This window comes from Trichomycterus rosablanca, chromosome 7 (assembly GCF_030014385.1).
Source record: "Trichomycterus rosablanca isolate fTriRos1 chromosome 7, fTriRos1.hap1, whole genome shotgun sequence".
In the NCBI taxonomy this organism is placed as follows: domain Eukaryota; kingdom Metazoa; phylum Chordata; class Actinopteri; order Siluriformes; family Trichomycteridae; genus Trichomycterus; species Trichomycterus rosablanca.
This window is the reverse complement of record NC_085994.1, coordinates 17,937,311-17,959,986: the sequence shown is the minus strand read 5'-3', so window position 1 is coordinate 17,959,986 and position 22,676 is coordinate 17,937,311. Positions and strand designations below refer to the sequence as shown.

The window sequence follows — 22,676 nt, the reverse complement described above, 5'->3', positions numbered from 1 at the left end:
TGTTTTGTTTTTTTCTAAGATTGACAGATATCAGAAGCCCAGCATAGAGTTAGCACCCAGTCTGGAATGTAAGTATGCTTTGCACACAGTGTGTTCAGGGAAACCAGACCCACTGCTACTCTGAACAGAATAAACATGAAAATAAAATAAATATATTTAATAATAGCATGTCAAAATGCTCATGCAAATATTTTCTGTATTTTATGTTTTTTTCACACTTCTGTATTCACACTTTCACACTTTTGTATTGCTAAAATGCTTTCTATATAAACATTGGATCAGCTTTTAGAATCATTTCATATTAACTGTTAACCAATATATTTTTACATAAATGTGAATAGCTTAATAATTACATATCTGGCTCTAACCGCAGCTTTGCATCAACAATAATGGATAAAAAAAAGATTGTCTAAAACAGTGGTCCTAACCTTTTTTGCACCATGGACCAGTTTCATATAAGATATTATTTCAAAGACTGGTGGGGACGAGAGGATTTAAACTAAAGTTATATGCCGAGCATAATAAAAAATACAAAGTGCATAACAATACTACTCAACAATGATGGAAAACCAGTGGGAACCCTCAGCTTTTTTCGCTGCAACGAGACACTTCAAAGACATGTTTTTTGCTTATTTTAGCTAGCTTGTGGGCTTAATTTTTTTGTATCACGTGACTGAAATAGGTACGTGTCGAATGCGTCAAGAGGAACAGATGGATGTTATTAAAAGAGAATCCAGTTATCTTTTAGAGTGTGACTGTCAATAAAACAGAAAAAATAATTATTTTTTCTTTCTGTGCTGCCTAGTAATAAATGCCCGGTGGTTGGGGGGCACTGGTCAAGAGAAAATAAATTGTAACTAGGTAAAACTATAAACAGAAACCTAGAGAATCAAGAAAACAAGAGACTAAAGAAATTAACAAATAAGCAGCACCTTATTAACAGTGCATGCTGTGATTTGGCTAGAGGTGTGGGAAGTGCACATCCGGTAGATAGATAAGAAAAATAAAGAAACTTAAAAAAAGACCTAAGTAGACAGACTCAAGAGAAAACAAAAGAGAGTTTAAGTGAAACCCAAAAGCTTTCTAAAGAGAGAAAAGAGGGGAACTCAGAAAACAGGTAGCGGCTTAACAAACTCCGTAAGCTGCCATGGCACCCATAAGTAAACTCAAGGGGAAAAAAAGCCACTAGCGTGCACCAAATAAGTCCGAAAAAGATATTATTGATAGGGCAGGTAGTTACAGGTTGCACATGTTTCATTAGTTCAGGTTTAATGTCAAACACTATCACAGGCAATTTTGTATCTCCAGTTTACCAAATTTACATGTCTTTGTACTGTGGAAGGAAACTGAAACAGACATGGGAATAACATGCAAATTCCACACATAAAGGACCCTGACCGCTTTACCTGGGAATCAAACACAGGACCTTGACTCAGCATTGAGCTGCAGCTCAGGCACACTTAAAAAATAGTTTCCCATGATGTAAAAATAACATTTAATTACAAACTACACATGCACGGTTTGGGCATGGCAGGCTGGGTCATTACAAACACCCTTTCTACTATGCTCAATGAGTTAATCTGCTGTTGTTGCTGGCACTGTTTATTTAAGACCTTAGTAATTGAGGGCCAAATACATTTTACACACTACAAACTGGGATCCAAGCTTCCGGTGTCTACTGCAGACATGATCGGCTATGTCTGGGGAAAGGAGGTGGCAGTCGAGGCCCTGTGATGGATTGGATTTCGTAGGCAATCCTGTACTGGGTGTGTTACTGCAGAGCACCCAGTGATTCCAGGAAAGCCATAAAAAAGCTGTGGTGTAAAACACCAAAATGAAAAAGAAAAAAAATATTATAATAATAATATTAACATGGCCAGTATATTATATTTACTGTGAACAGTAATTCCAAGAAAACTTGGTGATGATAAAACATTAAAATTAAATGAAAAGAAAAAACATTAATATGCTTGGTTGAATTCGTTTACATTCACAAACTTTAAAAGCCTTATGAGATGCATAATGGCAAATGTGGTAAAGTGTTGTGTTAAGCATGTTGTGGTTTAAGTGAGTAATCGATAAATGGATGTGAGTACTTACGAGAGAGTGACGGACAGATGAAATCTCTGGCGTAACCCTCTGAACATAATGAAGGATTTGGGTGGGAAGGAGCGGGTGCTAATGGAGCAGTAGGGTTTCTCATAACCACCTGCTGGGCACTCACAGCGGAAGCCTCCGCCCGAGACCTCATGGCACGTCCCGCCATTCCGACACACACCCGCGACACAGCGGCCAACACGCCGGTCAAACTCACATCGTTCACCTGCAAGAAGAGAATGAAATTGGCATAGCATCAGCACATTTACACACTTGCAGAAAAAAGTGTACATTTCAGTCAATACCGGGATACCTCATGGGGGTGTCTTGGCCAGCTTTAGTATATTATGCATCTCTCAGCACATTTAAGATCTGGAAATAACGGCATCCTTTTTAAAGGTGGGTGAAAATGCCTTTGTGGTTATTAAGCTTAAACTCACACTGAAAATATGAAAGAAAAATTAAATGCAACTGGGTTATGTTCCTGTATAAATAAGGAACTGTTAAGCCATCTTTCATGTGTTCCAGTTGCACTAAGGGTATAGATATAGAGACACAGAGGACCAATTTTCTAAGACATTGATTAATATGGTAAATTGTCAGAAATACACAAAATAAATAATAAAAAAATACAGAAAAGAATCCAATCTTCACTGTTAAATAAAAAAACAGTGCTTTTTCGGAATGATTATTTATTTATTTAGCATTTTCTTAGAGCTACTCAGAGAACACACTAAGGTTCAGGCATTGGCAGAGGTTTGATCAGTGCCCCCCCTCTAAATTAGAACTCTGTAAAGTAAATGTCAGCAGAATAATATATATTACATACCAGCTGTGTCACCTTGTGGTCCTTAGTTTTTCATATCAGTTAAAATGTATTTTATTTTGAAACATTTAGATATATAATACAAAATGCATAAATGGGCGACATGGTGGCTCAGTGGGTAGCACTGTCGCCTCACAGCAAGAAGGTCCTGAGTTCAATCCCCAGGTTGAGTGGTCCAGGCCCTTTCTGTGTGGAGTTTGTATGTTCTCCCTGTGTCTGTGTGGGTTTCCTCCAGATGCTCCGGTTTCCTCCCTCAGTCCAAAACATGCAAGTGAGGTAAATTTAAGATACGATTAATGTGTTTAACATTAAACTTGTGAACTGATGAATCTTGTGTAACCAGTACATGTCCTGTCATGAATGTAACCAAAGTGTGTAAAATATGACGTAAAAATCCTAATATATATATATATATATATATATTTGTTTATGCATTTTCTCCCCTTTTTCTCCTGACTTTTAGTGCGTCCAATTGCCCAACTGCATCATGCTTCCTCTCCACTAATGCCGACCCCCGCTCTGATTTGAGGAGAACAAAGCTAACCCACGCCCCCTCCGACACGTGGGCAGCAGCCGTATTCATTTTGTCACCTACACTAGACGAGATCAGCTGTGAATCAGCTCTGTGTACGGAGAGACACACCCTGATCCGCACTCTTTCCCCACCTCTGTGCAAGCGCCATCAACCAGCCAGCAGAGGTTGTAATTGCATCAGTTATGAGAGAGAGATCGTTGTTCATGTGGCCGCTCAGCCCAGCCGGCAGGCAGAGCTCTGGTGTGCTAGCGTGTGTTTTTACCGCTGCGCCACCTAAGCGGCATGAAATAAATTTTAACTGATATGAAAATCTATGGACCACAAGGTGACACAGCTGGTGCAGTAAAAGCTGCACATCAATATCGGGCCTGAGGACCTGGGTTTAATCCTTGCCCTCTGTCAATGTATCTGATGAGATTTGCAGGTTCTATTGTCATTATGGGTTTGCTTCAGGAACTCTGGTCTAATCCCACCTTCCACCCCTGAAAATGCAGAATGTGAATCGTTTTCCCTAAATTGCTTGTTTGTTTCAGTAAGTGTGAGATGCCTTGCAATGGATGGGCTGCCTTCCAGCCAACCACTATAAAGTGTGTAGTGAGAATGAATAATGAATATTCCATTTTCCATTTGTTTCATTTCCTTGTTGTCATTGTATATATTGTATTCTGCTCAAATCAAACTCTGGAATGGCAAGAAAGCTACTGTTAAAACCTTGAATAAGCACCATAACCATTATTTTGTTATGTCTCAAGTGTTAGACCAGATAAATAAATGTAATGTTCTGAAATGTCTGTTTTAATAACCAATTAAATAAACATTATTGGTAGTGAAAATACGTGCACAGATGCTCAAATAAACAGATACAGTGCGTATCTGAACCTATTCCTAATAAGCTGGGAAGACAACAGGAAAAGAATCAAATCAATAAAAAATAAATAATTAATGAGCTGAGAGACCGTGCAGACTTAATAAACATTCAAACGCTGTACACAGTCTGACTGATCAGCATAAATACATGTATAACCATGAACACACTAAAGCATGGCTGAACATAGTCTACATGACCAAAAGTATGTGGCTACTCATTGCCGCCATACAGTCCCCTTAGACAACATTGGCAGTGGAATTGGCGTTTCTTGGATGCCACCTGTGCTGCAAAGCAAGTCCTGAATTTAACACTTCAGCTGGTGTTCCAGTCCAGAATAAAAACACTACTTTTGTGCTGGTTATGGTGTTTTGGTTTCTGTGTGTAAGGGTAAGAAATGGGTTTCTGAGTCTTCCAAAATCTAGTGGAAAGACTTCACAGAAGAGTATAGTGGCAACAAAGCAGGGCCAATACTATAACAATATATGTTAGACACCATTGTTAGCTGAGCAGGGCCTATGGCTAGCACACAACACTTTCAAAACATGTGAAGTCACTAGTCACCGCTCATGACGGCACCTTAATTAAACAGTAGGTGTTGCTGTTGCGGCGACATTGCAAATTTTGTCTGTTAAGCATCCGACTAGAACAGTTGTAATGCTAAGACTCAAAGACTCTGTAAAGGTGGGTTAGCGTATCAGGGTGCTGTGCCACCAAAGTTTCTTCGACTATTTTATAATAGTTTGGGTGATTTCCATTCCCTGAATCTGTTGATGATATTATGAACTGTAGAGTGTAAAAAGAAAATATTCCTTGCAATCACTTATTAATGAAGTCTGTTGTTAATATCTACTTGGGTAATATTAAAAGAGTCAATTCCTTGAAATCACTCATTAAGCAAGTTTGTTGTTGATATCGTCAGGGGTTCTGATTCCCTGAATCTGTTGATGATATTATGAACTGTAGAGGGTGAAAAGATTAAAGTCCTTTTTTAATATGTAATTTTTGCTAATGCATAAAACCTTTTGTGCTCATTAAAGATTAGGGTTTTTGGGAGCTCAGGTGGCGCAGCGGTAAAACACAGTAGCACACATTTCGAACTCAAAGGATCGAAACTCAGCTCTGCCATCCGGCTGGGCTGGGCACCTACATAAACAAAGATTGGCTGTTGTACATACAGGGTGTGAGCCAGATAGGGACCTCATAACTGATGCATTCACAAACTCTGCTGGTTGATTGATGGTGCCTGCACAGAGTTGAGGGATGATGCGTTGATCAGGGTGTGTCTCTCTGTACACAAAGCTGATCCGCATATGAACTCGCCTCGTGCAGGTGAAAAGATGCAGTCGGCTACTGCACACGTGTCGGAGGGGGCGTGTGTCAGTCTCGCTTTCCTCAATCAGGGCGGGGATCGGCATCAGTAGAGAGGAAGCATAATGCAATTGGGTAATTGGATAAGCTAAAAGTCGGGAGAAAAAGGGGAGAAAATGCATTAAAAAATCTAATATAAAAAAAAGATTATGGACTGCTTAATTGATACCCAATAGGTCAATCAAATTATGGATAAAGATTGTCTGTATCCAGTATCTGCCTCTATGTTTACTGTATTTCCAGATATTTGGCTATTTACCTGAGTATCTCTGCTTCAGTGCTCCATCTGTCTTTGTATTCTGATCTATATTTATCCCTGCCTGCCTGTCTCTATCTCTGTCTGTCTGTCCATCTTTCTATCTACCTGTCTATTAAAATTCTGTTCCTCTGTGATTTCCTTCGGCCTGTTGATCTGCCTCCAGATTTCTGTCTGTGATCGCTATTTATGCAAAAAAGGGAATTTAGCATTGATAGACATACAGATTTGTATCCTGAGGCACTGCGACCCAGTGCCAAAATCTGGCTGAGCGTTGAGCATTGGCACCGAACTGTTCCAAGATGTGCTTAATAAACCTCTAGCAACAGCTATCAAATCAGAGGAGACGCAAACACACACACATACACAGAAATACTCACAATCGTTTCAGCTGCCTACAGTAAAACGAGATAAGATCTGATCTTGAAAGGACCATGAACATCTCCATCCCCTCCCCCCTACACATTCACAATGACCCCCCAAAACGCACACACAATCCACTCAGTGGGGCTGTGCGCCTCCTGCCAGCTGGTCCTGTGGTCCTGTACAGCACACACACACACCCACACACATCCACCCACGCACACACACACAAAGATACCAATAAAAGCAGACTAAAAAACCATACATACAGCTTCAGGACACAGACAGTAAAAAAAAAAAAATGGATGTACCACACACAAACAAGGTAACACCTCTTAAATGCAGCCCACAGCAAATCTACACGGTTTCAGAGCGCACACACATACACACAATCCCATGAGGCATACAGAAATAAATCAGCTCTTTTTCCTTCAACTCATCACCACACCAGCCTGTAAATGTGCCCTGGCAACAGATTTTAATGCAACAGAATAAAAAACACACACGCCGAATTGATGGAACAAAAAATTATTACGGAACCATGAGCCTGTGCATGTGTGTGGATACAGGAAACCGCAGCCACAGGAACCTCCCCAAATAATCAAATAAAATAATTAGGCAAACTGAAGCAGCACAGATGCTTACGAGTGAGGCCACAGAATAGAATCAGGCAAGCTAAGTAACTACAGATCCTAATCATGAGCAGAATTAAATGCATCTGGTGAGTAGTAGCGTCTGCTTGCAGTGCTTTACATGAGGTACAAGTGGATTAAATACTAGATACTATACAGCTATTTGCTTGCATTTTTTTTAAAATCCCAATAAAAAGTACACGGAACAGTGATTCCCTGCCAAGGTTAGGATTAAAACTCTCATCTTCTGCTGAAGGAAAGTTTGTCCAGATGGTCAGATGCTTTCCAAGGATCACCATGACAATTAGTGTATACCCAGTGCCCCCTATGCAATCTGGCAACTCTTGATGCTTGTATGACACCCTTGTTAATTGAGCAGGGCCACTGGCTAGCACATGACACCCTCAAAACATATAAAGTTTCTTTGCCGCTCATGGGGGCATTTTAATCAATCAGTAGGTGTCGCTGTTGAACTCAAGTTCCTTTGACTATTATAATAGTTTGGGTGAATCCCATTCCCTGAATATGTTGATGATATTATGAACTGTAGAGTGTGAAAAGATTAAATTCCTATGGAAGTTTTTTGTTAATATCTTCGGGGGGATCTCATTCCCTGAATCTGTTGATATTAAAATACTTTCTTAATATGCATTTTTTGTTAATGCAATGTTTGGTTAAGTTGTAAATCTTACAAGGGCTGTTGTAGCCTAGCGGTTAAGGTCGCTGGTTCAAGCCCTACCATTGCCAGGTTGCCACTGTTGGACCCTGAGCAAGGCCCTTTACCTTTCATTGCAGAGACAATATACTGTCACAGTACTGTAGGGCGCTTTGGAAAAAAGAGTCTGCTAAATGCCGAAAATGTAAATTTAAACCTTTTGTGCCCATTAAGGATTAGGGCTTTTCTGGATGCTCATACTCAACATGTTAATGTTCGTCGAACATGTCAGAGGCATAAAATCAACAATATGTGTGTATTTACAAGAAAAATAGAGTTAAGTTAAATGTTTGACATTTAAAGTGTGTGTAAGGTTTATGTATACATCCAGGTTAGAGTAAATAAACAATTTATTGCTTTCTGTTTTAACTGCATTTCACATACTGTCCCAAAAATTATGAAATTTAGATTTGTGGATGTAGTAAAATTAGTAAAATTGCTAGATTGACAATGTAATGCAAGATCTTACATGGAGCCACAAACATGAACTGAATATCACTGTCTATAGCACAAATAATAAGCCTCTATCTACCTTTATTACCAGCTACACTAACCAGGTCACTTAGCATTATGGTGTAGCTGGTGGTGTGGGTGCCACACAGCAAAATGTGGGTTGATCCTTGGCACAGTTTACTATTCTGCCACCTCCCAAAACATGCAGATCAATAAGATACTCTAAATCACTTTTAAATGTGAATTAGTAAATTGTCATAAATTGTCACCATATATGTATGAATGTATTCCTGCCCTGAACCCTAATGTTTGCAGAAAGTACGGGACCCACCACAACCCACAACAATGGCAAGGCCATTAGTGAAAATGAAGGAAAAATGACTTTGCAGGTCCCATACAGTCAGTACAGTAGGAAAGCCCTTCCTGACTAATGTCTAGTAGAGGAAGCAGGGTAGCAGATGAACACTTATAACCCACAAACGCACACAGAATCTGAGAAAGCTCTCAGATATATCGAGATAACAGATTCAGACAGAAGAATAAAGGGATTCTGAAACAGAAAAAGACAAGACAGACATACAGAGAGAAAGACAAAGACAGAGTCCCTGACAGCTTCACAAAGCAATTACGATAAAACGTTTTACTCTGACGGCTACTGCTCACAAAGCACTTAGAGACACACACCTCTCCTTCCACACAGAGCGCACACACACATACACAGACACACACACAGACATTGGCATGTACTAAAATACACACAGAATATAGAAGTGCTTTGGGCTGGCATGTGGTCTCTGAAGGAAACGGCAATCAATCAAAAACCTATTGTAAAGAGGTTTTATTTGAAGAAGCTACTGTAAATCCAAGCCTCGTTGTCAGAAACTCACGCCACATAACCACACACAACCTCACACAACCTCACACTAACAGATTTTGAAAAAAGATGCAGAAATGTTCGTTAAAATGAATTAACTGAATTCACCTACACATTAAAACGGTGTCAAAATGTATGTAATAATAAATATTGAAATCAAAGGCAAGATTGTGTAGCTGGTAAAGTGGGCACTGCACTGCAAAATCGGTCAACGTGGCTGTTTTAAACTGCCCCTATATGCTCAAATGAGTGAATGAGTAAGTAAATGAGTGAATGAGAGAGTGGGCGTCTTACTCAGATGAATTGGAGCCACGGCCAAGGTGTATTGTCATGTGGTAGCCCAACCAGGACAATGCAGTTAGTGAAAATAAATGATAAATAAATAAACGCCCACATATGTACATACCTGCATTTTTTATCTTGATAATAACTGGTTTTTGCGCATTGATAGACTGTATTTGAACCTTTAAAGTAGAACCGTACCCCAACACTTACACAGAGCTTAGTCAATTTTGGCAGCAAATTAGTTCTTGTCTTTCTTAGAAATCTTTTTTAATCAAATCTTTCTTTATCCCCCTTTTATACCCTCTCTCTCGCACTCTCTCTCTCTTTCATGTATACTTTGTTGTAATAGAGTGTGTATTTTGTAATTTATTCTTTCTTTGTTCCTCAAGTGATGTTTAATTCATCAAAGCTTCTGCTCCCCTAACGGGCACAGGCAGCCTCCCACGTGTTCGCTCACACTTGTTACGACCCTCGGGGGAACCCCATCTGCCTTTACCTCACTCCTTCCTTCTCCACTTTCTATTTTCAGTCCACACTCATTGCCTCTCCCTCAACGGCTCTGCTGTCCTCAGCGTATCGTTTCTGTCTCGCTATCGCACTATCTGCCACAGAGCACCACAAACTCACTTATTACTTTGCTCATTACTAGGCGGAATTTTGAGTCACCAGTGCAGCCTCTGCCTGTTTTTTGAAGTGGGGTTTAGGGACAACATGCCAAAACCCTGACAGAACGTGGCCTGAAGAGGTTTGAACCCAGGTCCTGGAGGCCCACTACTCTAACGTCCCATTCAATACATGTTAAGGTATGTATTCAGTTTTACTAATTGTTTTATTCTGATTAGTGTTGTTGTGGGTCTGATGCCCACCTGAAGACACTAGACACAGGGCAGAAAATACACCATTAAAAGGGCCCCAGTTAAATTTCGGGCACCACATACTTAGCTTTTTACTCACTTACTAATACCTAGAGGTATTTTAGAGGAGCAAATCCACCTTCTGTATGTTTTGGGAGGTAAAAAACAAAATCTAAACACAGATAACCAAGTCCACTATAACCCACTATAGCAAATCAGTTTTTACCACAAGGCTGTGTGCTCTTATCCCTTCACTTCAGTCTCTACACCAATGACTGTGTCTCTAAGGAACCAGCTGTAAAGATCCTTAAGTTTGCTGATGACACCAGTCAAGAAGTTGGTCTCCCGGGTTAGCCGCAACCACCTGCTGCTCAACACGAGAAAGACTGTAGAGATGGTGGTGGACTTCAGGCGCAAGCCCTTCAAACCCCCCCCCCCCCCCCCCCCCCCCCCTTAACATCAACGGCTCTGTGGTTTCCACTGTGGAGTCACTCAAGTTCCTGGGTACCACCATATCCAGGGACCTAAAGCGGTACAGAAACATACTCTACATCTCCAAGAAAGCTCTGCAGAGAATGTTCTTCCTGAGACTGCTAAAGAGTCTGTTGATCCAGTTCTACACAGTGTCATCAAGTCCATCCTCACATCATCCGTAACCATCTGGTTTGGTTTCTTCACCTCACAAGAGCGAGCCAAACTCCGGCGCATAATCAGGCGAGCAGAGAGGATCATTGGATGTAGTCTGCCAACGCTTCAGGACATCTACATTAGCAGAGTGATGAAGCATGCTGGCAAAATTACAGCCGACCTCTTTCATCCTGGACATCTCCTCTTTGAGACCTTTCCCTCTGGCAGAAGGTTCAGGACCATCAAAACCAGCACAACAAGACTCGCTAACAGCTTTTTCCCAGAGCTGTTGCACTCATTAACCACAGTGGACACCTTGTTTTTTAAACTTTAATTAACCATCAAACCTCTGTACAGAAGTTAATTTGTTGCTATAGTCATATAATTATGTAATATTCTGTATAGAATAGTTTTATACTATATTTTTACTCAGATATGCATATGTATAAATAATCTCATTTACATATGTACATATTCAGACATAGCTTAGCTCCTCTCCATGGCTCTTTATTATTCTATATTCTTATTCTGTTTATTATTTTTATTGTATTTTTTCCCAAGTTAAATACTTGTTAACACTTGTTTGCCAATTTACCTCATCTTACACAGTCTAAAAAGCCAGATTTTACATTCACTGCAGGTTGTATACTGTATATAACTGTGTATCTAACTAATAGAAATCTTGAATCTTGAAAAACCTGTCTAAGTCACTGTTAACAAGCTATGCAAACCTCATAAATGATAAAAGCACAAGTTTGCTTCCTTTTTGCCTTACCTAGTCATGTCCAGTTCTCCAACTGTAACTTCCTTAGCAGGCTCCAGACTCCTGCACTGACCAAGGAAAGCTGCAGACTATGGTGCACCCCCTCTGACTCATGCAAAGTCGCCAGTTGCTCCTCACAGAGAGCCGTATTATGTACGGAGAGTCACACACTGCCATCCATGAATCACCCATCCCTCGTGCAGGTACCTCTATCAGCCAGCAGGAGTAATTGGGAACCATTTAACCTTGGTCCATCATGCACAGTCAATTGTGCCTGTTTGACTCCTAATTAGGATGATAGACATGCTGAGATTTGAACCTGAGAGCTTGAGATTTTAATAGTGGTGGGCTACCGCATTAGACTGCTGCGCTACCAGGGCTCCCAATATCTCCTTATTCGAATCCATCTAATATAACCTATTGACTATTTGTGAGCCATGCTGCGTTATTTCTATTAAATAACAGGAGATTATTGGTCACAAGCTCGATTTGTAGTTCAATGTTTAATTTTAACATTTCAGCCTGAAATTTTGCAGGTTTCTTTTGAGGTTTTTCCAGGGATACCATGGCCTTGGGTACCCAGCTACCACTGATGAATGTTTAAATAAAACATTTTCTAAATGTGTGAATGATCAAGATCACAAAGAAAAATCACAGAGAAGACTTGCACTAGAGTTGTGGGCTATCAGTTGAAAGGTTGTGGGTACACAGCCTGGCTTTGCTAAGCATCCACTCTGTGGGCCCTTTAGCAAGGCCTTTAATCCTCACTGCTCGATGGGTGCCATATAATGGGTGAATTTATAGTACTGTATGTATGTATATGGATATTGGTATTCTGTATTTACTGTACTGTATATATTTTTCACATAACGTGCACATTTAATTTTGTGATTTTATTATCACAATTGGCTAAGAGATTTTGCATATAAATTTAATTTAATGTGATCTTCAGTATACTACAGACATTATAAATCTGTTCCAAACCAAGCTCAACATGTGGCTGTGCAGAGGAAAAAATGTGAGAGAGAAATAGTAGAGTACAAGATGAATATCAGGCAACATTCAGCATGATTTGAATATTAATATATGGTAGCAGTATTAGGCCTCTGGCATAGACAGCATAAGCAATTTGCCATGGTGGAACCTCGCCAAGGGCAACACCAGCACATTGTGCACTATATGATGATCTTGAAATTGTGAGGCGTGTCTGTTCACCCACTGTTCTGCTCCATTAAAACACACTAAACTCTGGTGCCACATGCCACACTACCCCCTCCATCACCCTTATTTATAAGCACCACATGTTCTGCCAGTACAGTGCAAGTCATCATCAAAGTCGTCAGTAACACAGAATTGTGTACAAGCAATCAATTGCACCCCTGATGTCTGACTATATTTATAATACATTATATAGCTAAATGATGTAGACACCTCTTCTAATTATTGGGGTCAGGTGTTTTAAACACACACATTGCTAACAACAAATGTAAATAATCAATAATATTAAATATATCCTATAAAGTTTCAGGAAAGCCAATGACACAGGGATTCTGTTATGGAAAAATTAGATATTATGTTTGATATCGCCTGAATATTAGTTTTGTGCATTAAATTCTTAGTTATACTGTGCTTGAGATGTGGCTGGGAGTCTAAAGTTGTATCTGTTGTAAGCAGATAAGAAACAACAGTTAGCACAGAATAGAGATTCCAAAGTCCAACACCTCATGTCATGTGACTAGAGCAGTATAAAGGGATGGTCAGAGTTCTGTTTCTTGTTCTTCAGCTATTCCACTACTGTAAGAACCCACGATTGTGCCAATAAATTCTGCAATCCAGTCAACTGTAACCTTTGTTTTCACTTATCATCTGACCCTATTTGTCTATGAAAATTTTAACACCAATAACAAAATACAATGAATTAGAATGCCCAAGAACAAGGCCTTCTTGTTTAACATCAGGGCCTGACCTCACATGCTTTTTTATATAAATGGACATAATTTCACACACTCAGTATTGATGAGAATTGTTTTGGAATGAGATGTTTAACAAATTTATGGTCAGGTGTGCACAAAGTGATAGCCATGTTGTGTAAATTGGGATAGGAAGGATTTTAAATTCGTAGTCATTTAGGGCAAAAATCAAACATGGGTGTATAGGACCCATGCTTCTGTGAAGCTCCCACTTTAACACTGAATCTTTGTGTTGCCCTAATCAAATCATCAATCTCCAAATCATTAAACTGAAACCTGTCACCTGGTGGGTCAGAAGTCAATCTTAAAAACACTAGGTACAAAGAATAAAAACAACATAGATAGGCAGATACTTCAACTTCAGGAATTCACCTTGATCTGGGTCTACCCACAGGCTACAGGTTAGGAAAACATCTTAGACAGGGCTCATCCATTAACACCTAGGGGCCATTTAAAAGGACCAGTCCACCTACTGACATGTCTTTGGAAGCTAGGAGAAAACCTAATCCCAATCAACCTACCGGCATGTGTTTGGGGTGATATTGAACTCGCATAAATCATGCACCCTGCGGTGATGCTTGAGAGATTAACACCAACTCCTCTTGACACACAGTGAGTGCATTTACATGTAAACTAATAATCAGATTTTTTTATCAGACTTTAATTATCTTTATACAATAAAGAATTTATAATAATAATTAATTTGTAATGAAATAATGCTTGAACCAGGACACATTCTTAGAAAGTTATATGAAGTTCTTACACTGATACACCACATAGTGACCTGCTCTGGTTTTTAAAATGCTGTCTTAGCAAAGCAGCGAAAACAGCTAAATAAACTGGCATGCACTGGTTTCACAAATACAAAATTGGAAGTAAACTAGGATAGATCATAGAATATTTAATACTAATTACCAAATTAAAACAATGTGAGGGTGTATCAGCATGACTGTGCTATTGTTCATTTAAATAAGTTTAACTAATAATAACTGGATCAAGTAAAACTTTAGCTATACAAGAGCAATAGTCTCATTTTAAAAAGCATTATCAATCAACAGTTTCTCTACATCCAGGTCCGCCACTGAAGGATGACTGATGATTGATGACTGTGAATTATGTAGAGCCAGTTTTCCAGCATTACACTGTGCATGTATTAGATGATTAAGCTTACAGTTAACCATGAACACCCATAAATCAATAACTCTATTTGATAGAGCTAAATGAGAAGAGACATATTTCTAAATAAAAACAAAGCATTTCCATCTGGTTGTAGCTCCAGTATCACTAGCCAGTGAAATCAAACATTTTTTAACATGCACATATTTAAGACATTCAAATATTTAAAATCAAATGTACACGTGTCTAGAGTAACAATCAGACTACCACTTTTTTATTAAATAACTTTTAAGTAAACAGTACTAGATTTAGTAACCTTAGTGGAAAGTAAAACAGCTTTACTACAGGTCATCACACTGAGTAATCAGATTACACTTGTAAACTCTGATGCTCATAATCAGATTATTTGCCCCTATTGACATAATCCAATAGGGACTATGCTATAGACATATTTATCTTGCCCTAGGGCTTTCTCTTTTCAAAGCTTTTCTCCTGTCTCAATGCTAAGGAAATAAAAATCCTTTAGCCTAAACGCTACACACACACATACAAACACAAACACTCACATACACAACATCGCCATATACACAGAAATCACACTTACCTGTATAGTTCTCTCTGCAGATGCATGTGTATCCTCCCTCTCTACGCGCACACACTCCTCCATTTAGGCAGGGGTTTGAGTAGCACATATTAATCTCAATCTCACAGTAATCTCCTGTAAAGCCAGTAGGACAGCGGCAGCGCAGGCCTGCGATCGGGTGGATGGGCCGGAACAGCATGGATGGGGATGAGATGAAGGGGGCAGAGCTATTGAAGCGTAACACACTGATGCATTTCATGTAGTTCTGGCATGGCTCCCGTAAACACACGTTATCGTCGAATGGCAGCACCTGCAAACACAACACAAAATTCCCTTTTTTACTTTTTTTATTTATTTCCATTTTCCCCTTATTCCAACATGAATGAACTCAATTATTCTGTGCATTCTGTCAAATCCTGCCAGCTGAACTACACCCTGCTGGCCAATAAAGATCCAAAGGCTAGCACATGCTTTTTCCATCCAGCCTTCCATTCCTAAGAGAGTCTGCCGAGTGATCATCCAGGTAGTTGGCACTGCTTAGACCTTAACTCAAGACTCAGATCTTGGCAGTGGTTAGCTAGCATATTGGCCAGTATTTGCTTGAAACTAATTGTATATTCAGTATTCAAGTGGATGTGGTGAATCTGGCACCTCTCAGAAACACTGGGCACAAGGTAGAAATGCACCCTGGCAAGACACCAGTTCATTGCAGGGCATCACTTACCTATTCATTTATGTACCATTACCTAGAGCCAATTTGAGCAGCCATTCCAACTTTGGCATGATTTTGTGAGGTGAGAAGAAACCATATAGTGCTGACTAATACTCCATGTTTATGTGATTTTGCCTTTTACAGTTTATTTACATCATACAATATGATTTTTCGTTCAGGAGAATAAGATGAGTCAAAGTGTATGGCTTTTTATTAAACTCAAGAGACTGCTTGATATTTAATTAAAGGTTAATTTTGATTAATTAAAGGTTGGGTCTTCCTGTAGTATAGCTCCCATATTAAGTACTATGCACTGTCCCATTAAGAGGCATGTATTAAGTAAAATTACCTCAGGAAAAGCGGCCAGTTAAACAGAAAGATTTCCTTAATTTTCTCATTTTACTTTGGTTTTACCACCTTTCAAACATGCAGCTCAACTTTTTCTTAATCAATGCGAGATCACAAAAACTAGTTTTATGTATTGCATGAGATGTTTTGTATATTAAATGTTTAGCGAGCAAGCTAGCTAACGTACCAACCATGAACCATGAAAAACTCAAAGAGTAAACAGATATGACTTTATGAAGCTACCAGACTGACTACAGAGCATGATATCTGTTTAATTAAACAGTTTATGGTCAGATCAGGAAGTCTTACAGATTATTTAAATACCTGCATTTCACTCTGTAGAATGAAAGTGAACATTTAAACACTGTGAATATAGTAGGGTTCAACATTTGAAAACCCAAGACTTGATTATAGGCTTAACCCTATAATCAAAACTTACCCTAACATTACCTGCAACCCCTTTATTCTTAGAACAAAATAGCCACAAAAAAACAAGACAATGCTTATTGGACAACCGTGAACAACCCACTTCCACAGTAGCTTCAGCATTTTTTGTGGTCAAAATGCCTAGTAATGTTCTGCAGAGACTCCTTATTGCTTAAATTATATATCTCAGAATCTTCATTATTTGCCAAGTACCAGATGTACAAAGAATTTCTCTGCTGTATTGTTTATTCTATGTTTATATATCCTGTTCCTTTTTCTGTTATTTAATTAGATGTATATATGTTGACACCTGCACCAAGAAAAATTACTTGTACATCTGGTACTTGGCGAACAATAAAGATTTTGAGATATATTTCCCAATTTTTCAAAATTCATTCACCATTCATAACAGTAATTTTAGTAAAACCAAAGTGATTTTGCTTGGAGCGTCTCATTGACAATAAATTCCTTGTGCCAGACTGAAAATGCCTAAATTAATTCATATTTTTCCCAAATGCATGTATAGTTTGGGGAAATATTTGGGGGTTAACAAAGATAAAAAGCTCTACACAGGGGAACCTTTACCAGATGCACAAAGTTGAATCAGTTCATCTGGACACAAGTTTGTTGTAGAGATACGTTTCGTCACTCAATCCGAATGACTTCTTCAGTCCAGACTGAAGTCCAGATGAACTGATTCAACTTTGTGGATTTGTGTACCTGGATTATTGAGCATGCATCAACAGACTTTACCAGATGGTTATGAGATGGTTGCTCATAAACCTTTGTAAACAAGCCAGCCCTGGCCACAGGTACCGTAATGCAGTGTGAGCATGAGTTACCTGCATTTGTGTTAGCATATTGAGTCTGGGTCTGTTGAGGTAAAGCTGCTCCTCCAGCGCTTCTGAAGGAAAGAACTGTCCACCCAGCAGCGCTGCTGAAAAGCTAACATTCAGCACGCGCTCCGCCTCAGCATCTGGCTGCACATTGAAAACAAACACATCTGCAGAAGCCACGGACAGCAACGACGACACGCCCTCCAGGAAGTGAGTCAGCAGTGGTGACAGGAACTGCTCCTGGGACATGTTTTGAAGTCGGACGGTCACACTGCTGCTGAGCATGTCCTCTGTGATGATCAGGACTCTCAACTCACACTGTGCACTGACGCTGTGTATTCCATCTGAGGACAAAAAAAGAAGGAAAGAAATTCTCAATTAGTGCTCATTATTAATGTTTATAAGCTAGTTCGTTAAAAAAGTCACGACTGCTTCCTCTCTACTGAAAAATATGATCAAGTAATATGTTAACAATTATAGTAACAATACTTAAATAAAACCAATTTTATTAACTGATAGACTCTCGTAGACCCTGAGTTTACAGTCTTTAGGTGGGGCAACAATGGACATGATTCATTTAAAGTGATTTTTTTTTTTTTGATTAATGCTAACTTTTGTTAAAATGCTATAAAATTATATTTATTTCATTAGGAGTAGGGTTTTAATAATTATTTAAAACATATGCAGTTAGTATTAGGTTAACTACAAGTTGGTATTTTGATTAATTTACTTAAGCTTTTGTTAAATGTTATGCAGCAAATTTTAGCTAATTTACCAAACCTCAGCTAGAAGTAATTGTTAAGTATAAATAATGCGAGCTAAGTTTGCTAACAGTTAATGTTAGTTGCTTAGCTAATAAAAGCTCTGTGACCAAGCTAACTAAACACCCAATTGTAGCTAATTAACTGCTACAAGCATGCTAGGCACCTTGTAGCAAGTTATGTAACCTGTTAAATTCAGCTAAGACAAGCTTATGATGGTCACAGGTCCAACCTGGTTTTAAACTCTCTTTTAGAATCGTTCATGCTGGTCTTATTCTGGGTGACCACATAGGTAAAACTGGTAATTCTGGTTGGTTATCTAAACCATAAATGCAGACCAGCAAAACTATCAAAATAACAACAAGCTGGTATTATAGATGATTAACCATCTTAATCAGCTAGTGCTCACCAAACACTTAGCACTGGCTAACTGTAAGTTATATATTAGGTTTGAATTGCACAGTAATGTCACACATTACCCTGGCTGAATAGGAGCTTTCACCCAGCCTGAGGCTTTACAGTATATCAGTCGGTTTGCAAAGCTGCAGCTATATACTCCTGAAATCCTAATAAACAATCCTCAATTAATACACACCAACATGATAAGAGAGGTTTAAAATAACATGTAATCTCTACTCTTTATTTTTTTCATACCACACAGCTTTACACATCAGTAATGTCTTTGAGATAATAACATTTTAACCCAGACTGCCACATGCAAGCAAAATGTCAGATAGGATTTGCAAAAAAATAAAAAATAAATGTGTATTTAATTTTTTGTCACAAGCTGATACATTTCTAGACTATAATTACTTTTAGTTTTAATAGAATTATGCAATTAAGAGATAAATATATGACAGACAAGGGCAGGAAAATAAAAGGTATAATAAAACCAAGAGGGAAAATAGATTGAAAAATAGAACACAGAGGGTAAAGAAAATAGGAAGCAGAATAGGAAGAAAAACAGGGATGGAGACTCTTGGAGTGATGGGGGAGGGTAGAAGTGGCAGCAGGTTTTATTACTAGATTATGGAAGCTGACTCCCTATTGACCTCTTGCTTTCACACATGCACATCTAACGGTCAAGTATTGATCTCAAACAAACACTTATTAAAAAGGTCTTTCAAGATTATACAGCTCTTGTGCTGTCTTTTACCCACAAAAGATTTTAAACAACCACTTCCGATCTTGGCAAAGGAAAATATTTTTTTCTGGCTTCATTTGTGCTTTGTATAAAAACAGTAGCATGTCTAATTTCAACGTTTAATTCTACTAATCCTATAAAAGCATATATGTATTAGACATGGTGATTAAATGGGTACTCCCACATCATCTCTATTTGACACATCTGTAGTGTATATGCAGTTACTGAGGGGACAAGCTTTTAACCTCTTTTTGCTTATTAATGCACATGTCAACTTTAGGTTTAAATACAATATTTTATGCATTTATGTATGTTTTTTATGGGCATACACAAACATTTGTTAAGAAATAATTAATAATGTGATAATAAAAATTAAAAATATATTTAATTCCATTTCATGGTTTCTACTGATTCATCCTGGTCATGGTCAGTGGTTCGGTGAGTTCGGCTTTTCTGGAATCACCGGGCGCAATGCAGTAACACAACAGACAGGATGGCAATCCATCTCAAGTCTTGGCCATCTTCCCCCTCAGAAATAACCAATTATTTCTGTATGTAGACACCCAAACCAGCAGATAGCACTACTAAGAATGTTTAGTAGTCCCAGATCCAAGATTCAAGTGGTTGGTATAATGGACCTAGTCCACTTTAAACTAAGGTTTGAGACTGCTTTTCAAAGCAAAACAAAAAGCCCTTCTCCAATATCCACACCTTAAAGCTTGCTGTTTACATGGACAAACTAAAAGCAGTAGCAGAGGTTTCTTTCCTGCACACCAGCTTCTAACCTCATTACAATATACCGGTAATGCTTGCTTGACTGAATGGTGTTTCTGCTGCTTTTTATTTATGACAGACCTGTGATTTGTGATTGTAGGATGACAGCTGACCATACTGACATGTTTCCTATTTGACAGTTTATTCTACATCCAGGCTTGTGCTTTGTACATCACACATTACAATGTGTACAGTATACACCGATCAGGCATAACATTATGCCCACCTTCCTACTATTGTGTTGATCCCCCTATTGCTGCCAAAACAGCCCTGCAACTGTGATGCACTGTGTATTCTGACACCTTTCTATCAGAACCAGCATTAACTTCTTCAGCGATTTGAGCTACAGTAGCTCGTCTGTTGGATCGGACCACACAGGCCAGCCTTCGCTTCCCACATACATCAGTGAGCCTTGGCCACCCATGACCCTGTCACTGGTTTACCACTGTTCCTTCCTCGGACCACTTTTGATAGATACTGACCACTGCAGACCGGGAACACCCCACAAGAGCTGCAGTTTTGGAGATGCTGTGACTGAGCCGTCTAGCTATCACAATTTGGCCCTTGTCAAACTCGCATTTTTCCTGCTTCTAACACATCAACTTAGAAAATAAATGTTCACCTGCTGCCTAATATATCCCACCCACTAACAGGTGCCGTGATGAAGAGATAATCAGTGTTATTCACTTCACCTGTCAGTGGTCACAATGTTATGCCTAGTCGGTGTATATGACAATGAAAGCATTTTTTTATTATGTTTTTTACAAATGTAATCTGTTTACTACATTAATGCACATGTTAACAATAATCAAATCTAAATGGGAGTCTGGCTTTATTCTACATACTTAATTGTACATAATGGCATCTCTAAACATTTGTCATGAGTCCACCTTCTAGTTCTTTTTCTATTTCCTTGGGTGGCATGGTGGCTAAGTGGGTAGCACAGCAAGAAGGTCCTGGGTTCGATCCCCAGGTGGGGCGGTCCGGGTCCTTTCTGTGTGGAGTTTGCATCCTCCGGGTGCTCCGGTTTCCTCCCACAGTCCAAAGACATGCAAGTGAGGTGATTCGGAAACACTAAATTGTCCACGACTGTGTTCGATATAACCTTGTGTGAACTGATGAACCTTGTGTGTAACCAGTAACTACCATTCCTGTCATGAATGTAGCCAAAAAGTGTAAAACATGACGCTAAAATCCTAATAAACAAACAAACATCTATTTCCTTTATTTTTCTTACTACTTTCCTTACTTCAATATTACATTCTCTCTCTCCTTGCCTGTTCCATCTAGGACATTTTTAATCTTTTACTTCCCAGCTCACTCCTTTGCTCTAGTTTATTTAAGACTCTGTTCTTCCGCTGGGAGATTGTACATTTATATGTGAGGGATTGTATTATGTTTGTTCTATTTCTGGAGGTTGCTAGAATGTTTACCATGCTGAAACAGAAAAACATCTGAAGTGTTGGGTCAGGGTGTGAAGAACACACACACATTAAAACATACATTCTACACAGTCCCAATATAAGGGAAAACAATAAAACAAATCTGACAAGAGAATATATATAACCTAAAAACACAGTGGCACACACACACAGTCAGAAAAGCTAAACTAAGGTAGACCTTATGTACCATATGTAGTGAGCTCAATTCAGTGAGCAAGAGCAAGCCAACAAATTAAGAATTACATTCAAGCTTCGTTGAATGTAAAAAGGTGGTAAATAGATGGCGCTAAATCCGGACTATAAGCTCTCTCTCAGGCTCTCAGACACGACCAATTACTACTACTCCCGCCATCACTATTTCCAACAAAAATTAACCTATATTTTTCTGAATTTATACTAAGCAGGACCAAAGAGCTCCACTTAGAAAAACTTTGGCAACCTTGGATAAATTCCACACAGCAGTAGACATGCAACTGTACTTTCAAGCTCCTCACACAATTGTGAATGGACTGAGCAAATATTTAACTTTCAAGTGCCCTCTTTTTTAAAAAGTTACCAGCCACAAGGTGCCATGATGCAATTGTGTGTGGGTCAACAGGGGTCAGACGAAATAAAGTTTCATTAACATTTCACTGAGATTTCATTTTTATTAACTGCTTTATCTTGGTCAGGGTCACAACAAATCTGGCGCAAGGCAGTAACAACCTGGACAGGACGGCAATCTATTGCAGGGCTTTGGCCACCACCCTTCCCCCTAGGCATTACCTTTTTTTCTGCATTTTTCTCCCCATTTTCCTCCCGATTTAGCACACTCAATTTTGTCTTCCGCTGCTACCAGAGATACCAGATTGCATCCGAGGAGAGCACGTCGCTGTACATGCCTCTTCCGACACGTGCACAGCCCTCCTCTTCTCGCCCCTGCTTTCTGCACAGGCGTCTCTTCCGCCAATTAGGGCCCTTACACAGTGTATGAAGTCCCACCCACCCACACATAGTCTGGCCCCCACCTTGCAGATACGGTGGCCAATTAGTATCTGCTGCAGGCACT

At 39.2% G+C, this 22,676-nt stretch overlaps 1 protein-coding gene across 1 annotated transcript in view; it reads right to left on the bottom strand.

Annotated features, from left to right (window-relative positions):
* Positions 1–22,676, bottom strand: part of celsr3 (cadherin, EGF LAG seven-pass G-type receptor 3) — an 89,003-nt gene that overhangs the window by 55,663 nt on the left and 10,664 nt on the right. The window contains exons 2-4 of the mRNA XM_062999080.1: positions 17,514–17,851; positions 15,207–15,495; positions 2,101–2,323 (exon numbers count right to left, since the gene is read on the bottom strand). Coding sequence (XP_062855150.1) covers positions 2,101–2,323; positions 15,207–15,495; positions 17,514–17,851 — 850 coding nt within the window. The remainder of the gene's footprint in view (positions 1–2,100; positions 2,324–15,206; positions 15,496–17,513; positions 17,852–22,676) is intronic.